The sequence below is a fragment of the Podarcis tiliguerta genome, assembly GCF_965153285.1.
Source record: "Podarcis tiliguerta genome assembly, chromosome: 2".
Classification (NCBI taxonomy): domain Eukaryota; kingdom Metazoa; phylum Chordata; class Lepidosauria; order Squamata; family Lacertidae; genus Podarcis; species Podarcis tiliguerta.
In genome coordinates, this window is record NC_139535.1 from 114,299,945 (window position 1) to 114,314,139 (window position 14,195).

General features: G+C 42.0%; 1 protein-coding gene and 1 long non-coding RNA gene across 3 annotated transcripts in view; one reads left to right on the forward strand and one right to left on the reverse strand.

Moving 5' to 3' along the window:
* LOC310671809 overlaps nt 1-14,195 on the forward strand; it is a 56,402-nt gene that overhangs the window by 7,961 nt on the left and 34,246 nt on the right. The gene's annotated exons all lie outside the window — the stretch shown is intronic.
* Nucleotides 99-7,688, reverse strand: LOC310672728 (aquaporin-5-like). The gene is made up of 4 exons (XM_083430335.1): nt 7,270-7,688; nt 4,424-4,588; nt 1,436-1,519; nt 99-477 (listed from the first exon to the last, which is right to left on the reverse strand). Exons 1-4 carry the CDS (start codon nt 7,651-7,653, stop codon nt 307-309), a joined length of 804 nt encoding a protein of 267 aa, XP_083286461.1. The 5' UTR covers nt 7,654-7,688; the 3' UTR covers nt 99-306.

Below are 14,195 nucleotides of genomic sequence, written 5' to 3' on the forward strand. Positions count from 1 at the left end.
ATAAACCATTGCACTGGGCAAACCTGAATTTTGGCTAGAGGCAGTGCCAAGATTCATACTTCCATGCACAAACATCACACCCAATGTGCATAACAATGTTTGCCAGACACGCATACTCTATTATTGGTTTGTTGGTGAGTGTGGCATGTGGAGATCCATGTCAGTTGGTTACTGTTTAAACTCAAATGACTCACACTCTTTCCTTTGCAATGGCTGGATGTTACTTCTCAGAGTTCTACAGCATTGTAGCAAATTGTGTGGCTGTCCTTGGAATCATTTGGGCATGATAAGTAACCCACCACATGCTCAGGTCCGGAGTCTTTCAGAGTTAGTTCCAGGTGTCCCTTCATCTTCTGGAAGAACGAACCCTTGAACAATAGCCAGCCTCTCACCTATGCTCAGTTTCTGAGGGTACAGAAGGTAGTTGTAAACTACAGAGGCCACGCTGGCACCAAAGATGGGTCCTAACCAGAAGACCTGTGGAAACAAGGAGATGTTTAAGCTTTGAAAGCAACCGTAAGAGTCATATCCTGAAAACTGTGGCAGGTCTCTAACCATGATCTCAGTTCTATGCACTTTTATTTATTTATTTGTCATGTCTTTATTTGCTATAAAGCGGCTTGAACGCTTCTCCCCTTCTCATTATTACCTCACAACAAACTTCTGAGGCTGGTTCGTTGGTGGTTGACCCAAGGTCATCTAGTGAACTTCATGGCTGAGTGGGGATTTGCTCTCCCAGGTCCCAGTGCAACCCTCTAACCACTGTGTCACTGGATTGATAGGGCTAGGAAGTCCAATCTGCACCAAAGATTCTTTATCAAATGGCAGTGAGTGCTCTTCTGTCCAGTTTACCTAGTCACAGTCTTCCCCACAGCTGTTAGATGTACTGTAAAAAGGTAAAGCTAAAGGTACCCCTGCCCGTACGGGCCAGTCTTGACAGACTCTAGGGTTGTGCGCCCATCTCACTTAAGAGGCCGGGGGCCAGCGCTGTCCGGAGACATTTCCGGGTCACGTGGCCAGCGTGACATAGCTGCTCTGGCAAGCCAGAGCCGCACACGGAAACGCCGTTTACCTTCCCGCTAGTAAGCGGTCCCTATTTATCTACTTGCACCCGGGAGTGCTATCGAACTGCTAGGTTGGCAGGCGCTGGGACCGAACAACGGGAGCGCACCCCGCCGCAGGGATTCGAACCATCAACCTTTCGATTGGCAAGCCCTAGGTGCTGAGGCTTTTACCCACAGTGCCACCCACGTCCCCTTAGATGTACTGTATCTCTGTTTAAATAACAATTTAAAAGAAACCTGTGTTCTCTTTGGGGTTTTGGTGTTGAATTTCCTCTTTTCGGGTGATACGTTATGTGGCTGCCCTGCTTGCCGACCCACAATTCTAGGATCAATTATGCAGTCTAGTCGATAGTGCATCATACAAAACTTACCCAGTGAGCCCCACTGAATTTTCCCATTATGACAGCAGGTCCAAAGGATCTAGCTGGATTTAGGGAGCAGCCAGTATAATAAATCTGTAAAAGGCAGAAAAGGCATGGGTTTAGATTTGCCGTTCTTCTCAATTTCTTCACATATTCTTTCCCCTCTAGCAGTTAGGATCCCTTCATCAAGCGAGTCCATCACTGAATTGTAGAGTTGGAAGGGATCATCCAGTCCAACCCCCTGAAATTTGGGAATCTTTCATGGGGCTTGAACCCACAACCTTCAGATTAAGAGTCTCATGCTCTAGCAACTGAGCTCTCCCCTCCCATCAAGGTGACTTTATCTGGGTATCCAGGCTCCAGGTGCTCGGATACAATGCCATCTATGAACTCTCCTCAATTAACCTTTTTGCATGATTTTTTAAAAAATATTTTCTCTTATTATCTTAAGTTACGTAACATACATAACGAATCAAAAATTTATCAAGACAGAAAAGAAACATTACAAAATCTAAAGTATAACTAAGAATCAGAACCGAAATACCAAGGGGGTCTCTATGTGCAGATGATTCAGAAAGCTTTCAAATGAATGGAGAGATACACCATTGAAATCAAACAAAAGAGAAAACAATGTTTACTATATGGATAACATTCTTTGTTATTCTCTGTAGAACTGAAAGCAACCTGTGTTTCTCCCAATTCTACTCTTTCATTCTTGATGCTGAATATTCACTTCATCTGAATTTTCAGTATTTTATTTTTAACTTTGATGTTTGACTATTTTATTTTATTTTATTATTTTAATACCACCTTCTCACAAAACATTAGGGTGGTACACAGCAGTACAAAAGCATTTTTTTAAATCTATTAACATGAAACTGAATTTTGGAATTGACAACTGACAAGCAAGGTTATTTAACATGGATAATATTTGACTCCTAGCATATAACATTTGACTGTATTTTGTAGTTGATATGGAGCAGCACTTAATATTTTGCTGTATCTGGTAGGTCATGAAGTTTCATTTTTGACGTGTGCCAAAATAAAAAACCAAGAGATGCTAAGAAATCTAAAATACTCTGACGTTCAAATTTCACAATCAAAATGGGAAGAATAACATGTAAAATTTGCATTTCAAGATTTGGAGAAGTTTGAATTTCAAAGGATGGTTGTGTGTCAGTTTGCTTATTGTTTTGGGAAATGCAGATTGGGTAGGCTAGCTTTTCCATGTGAACTGAATTGAAATTCTCTCCCATCTCTTCCTTGTTCTCTTCTCCATGAACTTGATAGGATTATGGGTCAGCAAACTTTTTCAGCAATGGGCCGGTCACTTGTCCCTCAGACCTTGTGGGGGGCCAGACTATATTTTGAAAAAAACAAACAGACGAATTCCTATGCTCCACAAATAACCCAGAGATGCCTTTTAAATAAAAGGAAACATTCTACTCATGTAAAAACACACTGATTCCTGGAACATCCGTGGGCCGGATTGAGAAGGCGATTGGGCTGGATCCGGCCCCCGGGCCTTAGTTTGCCTACCCATGGATTAACTTCTGCAGTGGGGAGTCACTTCTGCTTGTGTAAGTTACTCACCCAATGTAGAGCCCTGATTTTTCTACATGACACAGGACGGCTGTGTGAGTAGTGGAGGTATCCCTGCCACTTGTGTAGAGCAAGATGGATGGTGCCCAGAGGAGAGAGCATGCTCACTGTTGCTCTTCCACCTCAGGTGTTGATTAAGCAGAGAAGCAGTGCATTCAGCGGCGGAACAAGCCGATCCGGTGCCTGGGGTGGCACGTGTGCCCTGCGCCCTGGGGCGGCGCCAGCAGGGGCAAACTGGGACAGGATGCTCCACAGGGCCTCCAAGGAGTCTACCTGACTCCTCCCACTCAGCCACCCTACAGCTGAGGGGAAGGTGGTGGGCGGACTGTTTGGGGCAGCGTGGAGCCTGCGGGCACCCAAGCCACCACGTCACTCCCAGGAGAGATGTGTGGCTCGGGTGCACTGCAGGCCCTGAGGTGAGTGCCGCCCACCATTTTGTCACCCCCTCAGTGGTGACACCTGGGATGACCCACCTTAACTGCCCCCTTCCTCTGCCCCTGCCTCCCATCCCTGAGTAACTATACTGGTTTTACTGTTGTTGGTGGGTTTTTTGTTTTTTTGCAGATTTTTATTCACTGGAGGGAGGACCCCCCCCTCTTCATTTTGGCATCTCCTGGTCAAGTAAACACTGGAATTCCCTCAGGGCCCCCACTCCAAATCTTTAATTTCTTTTTTTTTAAAAAAAAAATAGTGCACGCACACCAGCACATAAAGGTAACGGGACCCCTGACCATTAGGTCCAGTCGTGACCGAATCTGGGGTTGTGGCACTCATCTCGCTTTACTGGCTGAGGGAGCCGGCGTACAGTTTCCAGGTCATGTGGCCAGCATGATTAAGCCGCTTCTGGCGAACCAGAGCAGCACACGGAAACGCCGTTTACCATCCCGCCACAGCGGTATCTACTTGCACTTTGACGTGCTTTCGAACTGCTAGGTTGGCAGGAGCAGGGACCGAGCAACGGTAGCTCACCCCGTCATGGGGATTCGAACCACCGACCTTCTGATCGGCAAGCCCTAGGCTCTGTGGTTTAACCCACAGTGCTAATGGCTTCCGCTACGAGGACATAACCATTTCTAAATATTTTTAACTCTAACATTAGGAAGAACTTCCTGACAGTAAGAGCTGTTCGACAGTGGGATTTGCTGCCAAGGAGTGTGGTGGAGTCTCCTTCTTTGGAGGTCTTTAAGCAGAGGCTTGACAACCATATGTCAGGAGTGCTCTGATGGTGTTTCCTGCTTGGCAGGGGGTTGGACTCGATGGCCCTTGTGGTCTCTTCCAACTCTATGATTCTATGATTCTATTCTAGCCGAAGCCACTTTTCTTACCCTGCCTTCTAGAAACACGTCAACTCATCTGTTTCCAAAACTAGGGAAAGATAATAACTCAGGCGCTTACCCCGATGAGGTGAGCCATGGTGACTGCCAGTCCAATAGACAATGCTGCATTGCCCCTGTTCTCCGTCCTGCGTTTATCAGTGGCAGAGAAGATGCACATGACAACCGAGAAGGTTAGGATGATTTCCACCACCAGTGCCTCACCAGGGTTTGTGCCATAGGTGAGCTGGCAAAATGGGAGAGATGAATGTGAAGAGAAAAGAAAAAGTTCTAATATGGAGCATCTCTGTAGCTCTAGGCTGGGTCCTCACAAGCCTCCCTCTAATACAATATTCCCCAACCTGCTGCCCTACCGATGTTCTTCAACTCCAACTCCCATCAGCCCCAGGCAGCATTGCTAATGGAAAGGGATGATGGGAGCTGTAGTCCAATATCTGGTACCAAGTTGGGGAAGGCTGCTCTAATGGGTGTCTATTGCTGCAATCCTAGGCACACTTACCAGGAGTAAGCCCAATTGAGTTCAGTGTGACTTACTTGTGAACAAGCACATATATGACTGCCCATTTAGGATGCAGTCCTATCCTGAGCTGGGAGTAGATCCCATTGAACACACAGAGGGATTTTCTTCTGAGTAAACCAACAGTAAGGGTTCCCTTCTCTTCTGCCAACAACAGTCAGACAGGTCTTCTGAGCAATTCTGCCTTAACTGCTAAAGCTTCCTTTCTCCAATGAATAACTTTCCCCTGTACAATGCCTTCTTTTGCCAATTTTCTCAGTTTTACTGTGGGAGCTGGAAAGCTAGATTAGAAACCTGTTTTGCCCAGGTGACTCTCCCAAGGATACAGGATCACAGGCGAATGCAGATAGTACTGCTGCTGGTCTGCTTTTCACCCAGATGTTCCTCCTTTTCCATTGCAACACCACACACACACACATCAACTTTTCTCCACATGGGACCAAAAATAAAAATAAAAAATCATTTGGGAAAACTGGATCCCAAAGTGACCAACCTAAAGGAAAACCATATTGTCAGTTAGCAGCCTATTCCTCTTGTTACACTGCTTTCCCTTGGGGAAAATCACTGTTTAGCACTCAATTGGAACAAACCACAACTTGAGTTTTCTCCGGATTGACATTTGCTGTGATTTAGAGTTAAAAAATGGGTTTTCCTGAGAAGGAGTGGGGCAAGGGGGAAATCGCTTGGACACGTGCTTTCTAGGCACGAGACAAGCGGAAGAGCTTGTGTCAATCTGTTGTGCAATGTTGATGCAGCCAGTGTTCCATATTGTAATCCAGGAATGTACATTAGCTAGAATCAACCCATATAGAATTGCTGGTTTTGTTCACATTCCTTCATCTGTCTAATTTGGAAGGCTGGGAGTCACTTGTGCAAGATTCTTCTTTTTGACAAGGTAAAAATAAAAAAATAAAAATAAAAATATGCACCCCACCCCCAAAACCATTCCATTGTAACTATCCAACCTCCCAAAATTTCAACATCTCTTGTGATGGTTTGACCCCTTTCCGTTTTAACAGCACAAATTCTACAAATACCTTCCAGATTTCCTCAAAACCATAATCCCTGCATATTCCCCATCTTACCTTAATTTATCATTAATAGCTATATACCGCACCTTTTTATATCATTCTTCCATTTTATATTCACTTTGCCCCTTCCACTTCCTAAATATAATAACTCATGCAGCTGTCAATAAATTTGTGAGCAAGTCCTTCATATCCTGCGAACCTTCCACCCTATCGTAAATCGCTAACAATGCTACCTCTGGGCTTTCAGTCAGTTTAACCCAGTGATTTCTGTTATCTCCTTAAACACCCTTTGCCAAAAAAATTGAACATATTTACACCCCCACCACATGTGAACATAAGTCCCAGTTTCCTGACATCCCCTCCACCATAACACTGAATATTCCTTGTTTATTTGATTTAATCATATTGGTGTTAAATACCATCTCCATACTAACCTATAGTAATTTTCTTTTATCTTATAGACAACATTTTCAAAGTGCGTTCTCCCATATTTTCCCCCAGCTTTGACTATTTATCTGCCCTGTTGTCTCCTTTTCCTACACCTCTTTTAATTGATCTTGTTGATCCTTCATTTTTACTAATATTTTATAAATTTCACTAGCTTCCCCTTTTATAACTATATTTTCTTCTTTATCTCCCCTTTTTATAATAATTTTTTTTCAAATTTTATATATTCTTTGCATTTCTTGTTTTCCCTTAACCACTTCTTTGTCCATTGCTCCAGTTGTATACGGTTAAACCAAGTTATTTTACTTCCTGTTAGAGCTTCTCTTATTTGTTCTTTGCTTCTCATTTTCTCCACCTATTCCTTTATTTTAAGTATTTTCTTCTCTTTCGCTTACTTTTTCAATTTCGTTTTTAAAATTTACTGGGAAGTCTTCTAGCATCACCACCAGTGTTAGTGGGGAATTTTCTGGTATCTATTTTCCTTTATATTTCACCCATTTCTCAATGATGTTTCTTACTAAGAGATTTTCAATATTCTGCTACCATTGCCTATTTGGTTTGATAAAAATATATATTCACAAACGTCTCCCTCATTTCCTGTGTACCATTCTAGAACCATTCTAACTCTCATTGTTCTGTTATCCCGTCTATGATATATTTTAACTGATTTGCTATATAATATAACTTGATGTTGGGGAGACCCAGGCCACCTGTTTTCAGGGGTTTATACCATCTTATTTTATTAATTCTAGGTTTATTATCCCCATTACAAAATTTATTAATCATACTTTGCCATCCCTTTATCTCTGTCTCCAATATCATAACTGGTAACATTCTAAATAATAATAAAAAATATTCTACTTGTGCAAGATTCTGTTGATCAATCACTTCTTTGGCAATGGAAGGACTTACGTCATTGAGGGCTAATGTATGGCGGACGTCTTTGGGTGTCACGGAGTAGATGATTCCTGCACCAGTGACGGCTCCCAAGAGCTGTAAGACCACATAGAGCACCGAGCGGACGATAGAGATCTGGTTCCCTACAAAGTAGGCGATGGTCACTGCTGGGTTGACGTGCGAGCCGCTGACATGACCGAACGCTTGAACCAAGGTGCCGATGGTTAGGCCAAAGGCCATGGAGATCTGGAGGACACTGGGCAGCTGTAAGGGCCACTTGAAGGCTGAGCCCAGGACAATGAAAATGAAGATCACAGTGGCGACAAATTCACAGGCAAGAGCCTGGGTAAACCTGAGTGTGAACAGTTCCTGTTGCCTTCGTGGTGGAGCAGCCGCCATTGTGAGAGCAGAGAGGAGGTAGGAGCAGTGGAGATGATGAGGTGGAAAGTTATCCTGCTTGTAGGCAGGGTTTGGTGTAAAGTGCAGGGCCGTGCACACATTTATAAGGGCCTCATTTAATGGTGTGTGGGTGGAGCCAAAAAACCAGTCAGTCATCCTGAATTCTCCTTTGGAATTGGAAGCATTTTGAGGATAAAATTACTAGAGCCTTTTTCAACATTTAAATGAAGGCCCTGACACTTTGGGGTGTTTGAGTGTGATTTCCTCTCATTCTCCTCAAAGCAATAGGTTTCTGTGGAATGCCTTTGGACATTTAATTTTCTTCCTTTATTTTCCATTGTGTGGGAGGTGGTATTTCACACATTTTATTTTGAGAACTTGCACAGGCATGCTTATTAGTTTATTAGGCATATTTATAACCCACCCATCATCGACATGGATACCAGTGTGAGGCTCAAAACAGTTTTGTATTTTTAATCAACCCAAATGATGCAAACTAAATATCCCATGTTTGAAATCCTGTGTGCATTGCATGTATATATATGGCTGGACCAGCTCACAATTACTCAGTTGAAGACCCAATGATATTAATGGGCATGACAAATTTGGTTTCATCAATCTCAGTGGGTCTACTTTAAGTAGGAGTAACTTGGTAATTGCCCACCCTCCCACCCTCCTATTATATATATGAGCTATTTGGTGTGTATTCTTTGCTTTTAATGTTTTTTTAGTTTGTGGTTTGTACTCCACTCTGATGTTAGAGAGAGGGGGCTGGGAATTTTGAGGGACTCTAAATGATTCCTTCAAAACACATTCTCTGTACCCTTTTTGGTGTTTGTTTGCCTATTCACAACCTTTGTTTCTCCCTTTTTCTGCAGCTTCTGCGCCATTCCCTCTTCTTCCCTGAGTGACACCTCCAGATGTCATAAGTAGACATATATTATGATACCATCAGATCTTGCTAAATGATGTTGTCAACAGGCCAATTCAGTTAGACAGCAGAAACTCTGGAAGTGAACTGCAAACATTTTCTTTCTTTTCTCACAGCTCCCCCCACCCCCCACAATTTCTTTTTTCCATCAGGGCGTAAAAATGTTGGCACTGAAATCTCGCTTAAAGCAACATTCGCAGCAAAGCAGGTTATTCGTTCTCCAGGGAAATAGTTGATAAATTTTGAGGGAAGCTAAAAAGTTCATGTTAAGAGTAGCAGATTTCATGGGGAGGCTCCTTACATCCCAAGGTTGTTACTAGATTTCGCCTATTGTAAAATTCAGGACGAATTTAGAGTATTTTCTCACCCAAAACATCTCAGGATTCTTGAAGACAATTGAAAGTGATTTTTAAAGAAATGTAACAATTTTTTCCCCACACATTCAACTCTGAGTGGTCATCATTTTCCCAGATTGTCCCAATCATGTTCTTTTGGGGAAATGATAGTTGTCCATAATGGCCATCTTTTCCCCACACAGAATGGCACATTCTGTAAAAAAATAAAATGGTGGTCACTAGGTGACTCTGAGCTTTCGTCTGAACACCACCTTAAATGGTAGCAAAAATGTAAAAAAATCAGTATATTATTATTAGTACCAAGGCATGGCATTTTAATGAATGAGACAAGATAGGTGCAAGGTTATAATGAATGAAACATAAAATGAATGTGGCTTTCAGCAACAAAAACAAATGGAGTCCTTACATGGTTCCCCCAACATTCTTTTTTTGAATGAAACACTTTGTGAAAGAAATATATGATATAGATGAAGAAAATATTCACTTTAGGTACCATCCAGTGGAAAGTTGTCCTCCACAAGCCCCACTGAAATGAACACTTAGTTCTTCAACCGTAGGTCCCCAGATATTGTTAAACATTCATTATCCCCAGGCATCCTAGCCAAAGGTCATAGATGATGGGATTAGTAGTCCAACAACATATGGACATCCAAACTGAAGGATTCTGAATTAGATGATGTCTTGTCCCAATGTTATTTTAATAGGAACACAAAAACACTGCACGTAGGTTGTTTCCAGGACATCTGCATGATAGATGTAATGCAATGTACATGAGCAATTTCAAAGCACTCAGGATGCACATTCATCAGTTTCCCCCCCTACACAACACGCTGATGCAGAGGGTGACGTAAGGCCCCATGACAAGCTCAGGAAGGAGAAATGATGGAGGTGGAGAGCAAAGTGATGGCCTAGAATGAGGCAGATGCTCACAACAGTATTTCTGCCTAAGTTAGGAGGCCACTCCCTGGCTACTAATTACTCTTTATTTCTCCCAGTTCCCCATCGTGTTCTTCCACAGCGCTGCAAATGTCCACATCCATATGACCTCTTTCCAATTCCTCCTCTTCTCCAGCTTTCTTCCCCTTGTCACCAGAACCCTAAAACTGTCTTTCTCCAACACACTCCTACCTTATTCTCTTCCTTCCTCATTCTCTCTCATTCTTCCAAATGCCATCTTTGCCCACACCTAATTCCCCAGTTCCCCTTTTTTCTCTCCTCATCACCAAAATGACTAAAACTATATACACAACCTTCCCTTAACACCCAAGTTATTGCCTACAGACCTTAGTCTCCTCCTTTTTCTGCCCCCGCCTTTAGAACCAACCAATGAAAACAGCACAATGACAGACGACTGCAAAAATAATATAGAAAGCTATAGTGTTTAGAATTCAAGATAGCACTAAATGAACATCCCATCAGCGCAAAGTTTTCTACCCCTTGCCCCTTAAATCTGTTCTAAAGGTTCCTCCAACCCTGGATTTAGGGGGCTGGCATGGGGCACTTACATAGGGGGGGACAGGGAATCCCATTGTGCTAGTGCTAATTCTTGCACTAGATCAACTATTTAGTTCAATACCACCTACAACATATCACATTGGGGGTGAGAGGTCAGTTTGGGCACATTGTGTCTGCTTCTTCTCATTACATCACTGCACACTTACATATTACTAGGGCTACGAACCACTGATGGCATTTTCAGCTCCGTGTTTCTCGTGATCAACTGATTAAAATGAAATACATATAAAATCAAAAGAAGATATGGGCAAATTTGCTGAGATGGGATCAAGGAGCTGCTAAGAAGGAAGCCCTTGGGGACTTAATTTTTGGCACTAAAAGAAACTTGCAGATGGGACAGGGAGAAGAGTTAAGAGCCTCGGATAGAAGAGCACCAGGTTGATGAACTATACGGAACTGATAGAAAAGACTGACAAAATCCGAGACCAGGGAGAAGAGACGGTGGAAGAAGATTGGAAATTTTAAAAATATTATTTAGAGTAATATAGCATAATTAAGGAATGTTGGGAGATGGTGGAATGAACTTATATGACTTTAGTAGAAATATGATAAGGATTTTAAGATTTTAGGATTTAAGGATTTAAGATTTAAGGTTTTTTTAGATTGAAGTATAGATAAATTTCAAGATTTTGATGGGAAGATAAGGTTAAAATAGATTAAGATAATTAAACGATAGAAAGCAGTGAAAGATGGAAAGGATTTGCTGACTTAATTATTAACTGGAATACAAAAAAGGGAGGTGGGATGAGGTCGAGGAAATAAGTCATTGAAGGATAGAGATGTGAAAAATGGATGTGTTTTTAAATGTTTTTGTTTTTTCTCTAGCTGGGTGGAGGTATTGTCTTCTTTTTTGCTTTTATTTTTGATGTATTTCTTTATTTTTATTATTTCCCCCCCTCTTTTTTATATATATACTGTGTTTTTTCTTTTTTCCCTGTAATTATAAAACTTTTAATAAATATCATTAAAAAAAAAAAATCAAAAGAAGAGCCTTGCTGAGTCAGACTAAGGTTGACCTAGTCCTGGTCTTGCATCAGACCTAGTCCTGCCAACCAGATTATTCTAGGAAGCTCAGAAGCAAGGTGTGAGGGTAATAGCCTACTCCTACTGTTGCTTCCTGGGAACTGGTATTCAGACATGTGCTGCCATTAAAGATGTATGGCCTGTATAACCATCTTGGCTCATCGCTGCTGAAAGATCCAGCCTCTGAAAATTTATCTAATCCCCTTCCGAAGTTGTCTAAGCTAGCACTTCCTTTATTGTTGCTGCATAGGAGCTTATGTCTTGATGCATCATGGTAGTTGGCAGTGCCGTGGTATTTGTGAAACTGCTAGTGTGCTCACATAACAATAATAACTCAGACAAAAACCACCCTCTATGCCAAAGCTCCTCTTGGGCTTGAATGTCAAAGTGGCTTATGAGGAAATACAATGAAGAGGTGCATGATAGCAAGTGCTACTGTCTTTTGGTGGAGAAGAAGGATTTCCACTTTAAATTAGGTCTGTAGCGGGCATTGCATCATTCTCAGGTAAAGTAATAATTTAATTTAATTTTTGTTTTGTTTATAAGTTCTTTTAATGCCTAGATTATCCTGTCCAAAGGGCTCAAAGCAAACTGATTCATCGTCAGCATCTATGTATATTGCTAGGAACATAAACAATGGTACCCTCAGTGATTACTGCTGCAAAACAAATAAATGGGTGCAAAGTACTAGTTATGCCTGCTAAAGACACAGATTTGGGGGGAGGGGCTTTTGGACCTTTGTGGATAACTTTGCAAGTGAGGTCCTCCTCATTATACCTCATCTTGCAGATGTCCATCTTGTGGTGACCATGGAGACGGCCTTTTCTCATGGGCAGGACCACCTCCCCATTGAAGTTAGGTGCCAACAATGATGGAGCTTAAGTGCTTATTGAAAACTACTCAGGCCAGTAAGCACAAAGTATGGCATTTTCTTTGGTTACAGATGCTGGTCTTTGATTTGAATGTCTTCTTCACCTGCCTTTCATGGGTTTCCAACTCCAACCTTCACAGTCAGTGAATGAATGAATGAATGAATATTTGCGTCAGCCATCAGCCATAGCAATAATAAAATAACTATATGATATACAAAGAATAGAAATAAAAAGTCAATTATATAAAATTCATTTTAGGGTTTTGAATCAATAGTCAAATAGGGGGTCTTATTCTGATTGTCCCAGCTAAAAACCTTGCAGCCTTTGCTGTCACCTGCTCATCTTGATCTGCCAAGAGAAAGGACGCTGTAACAGTGGTTGGGTGACCCAGAATGGACAATAAAAGAGTGGTGATAATCTCATTCTTCAAGTCTTTATAAAGAATGCAAGCCAGAAGGACATGCGCCACCGATTCGGTACTGCCAACTCCACAGGGACATAAATGTTTTTTGTGTGGAATCTGTTGGAATTAGACTGTTTGCTTTACTAAATCCCAAAGTTGAGTAGCTGTTGTGATGATAAACCACAAGAGTGAAGTTTCTGATAGACAATTTTAGCCCAGGCGCTTTTGTGACAATATTGCAGCACTACGGATATTAGACCGGGGAGATTTGAGTTTAGGTGAAGCCAATAGTTAAGTGTCCTACACCAGATCCGTAATTCTACCGAGGGAAGAATAGCCTCTAGGCACAACGATGCGTTTGTGACACGGGGTGGCACAGAGAAAATTTGCCTTAAGAACTTTGGTTGGACAGCTTCCGTCGATCCAAGGTGAGTGCTTGTCCAAATCTGAGCCCCATATAATAACTGTGCTAGGGATTTAGCTTGGAACACTTCCAGGACTGATGGTATCTGTTTACCACCTTTTGTGTGGAAAAAGCGTGTCAGAATTTTGGCGCACTGGGCCAAGCATTTCTTTCTGCTTTCTGTCTTTTCCATTTTATCAGAAGTTTATATTTCTGTCTCAGGGAGACATATGCAGTAAATAAGAAGGGAGATTTAGCGTTCTTATATTTGCGGTGAACTCTCTTCAGGTGTCTTTTAGCCTGTTTGCACTCTTTCTCAAACCAGCTGATAGATTCCATTAACCTTTTTGAGCCACTGTTTGTAAACTCAATTCTTAAGTGGCCTTGCAGCCTATCAGTCAATGATTTCATGGCCTCAGCAGCGGAAGTAGCTGAAATAATAGCAGTGTGGATAGCCTTTAAATCATCTGTATGAAGAAAGTGAGTCAATGCTAAATTAAGTAATGGCATCCATTTAATTTTATTGGCTGTGGTTATGCCTAAGTTTGAGTTGGATATAAACGGAGTTTTTAAAGAAGTGTTAAGTAGTGGACTTCAGAGTACCATTGTTAAGGGAAGGTGATCGCTTTCAATATTGTGGCCCACTTCAAACCCGATAACAAACTAATGTGCAAATCGTGAGATTGCGATATAATCTATGACACTGCCTCTGGATTTTGTAAAATGGGTATATTCCCCGGGCCAATCTCCCTCTGTATTACCGTTTAATATTAGCAGGTCACTCCGCCTTACAGCCTGGGCTAAACAAAGCCCTGAGTAGTTACATCTATGATCTTTAGATAGCTGGGAGGTGCCTCCATCTAAATAGGTATCGGATTCCGGAAACTGATTATAATGGGTGTATAAGTTAACGCCGTTAACACCCATGAGTGCGTTGAAGTCTCCTCCAATGATAAGCAGTGCTGCAGAATAAGTGGATTCGAGGAATTAACAGTCAGTGTGTTGTTAGAATGGGATCATGAGAACATAGGAAGCTGTC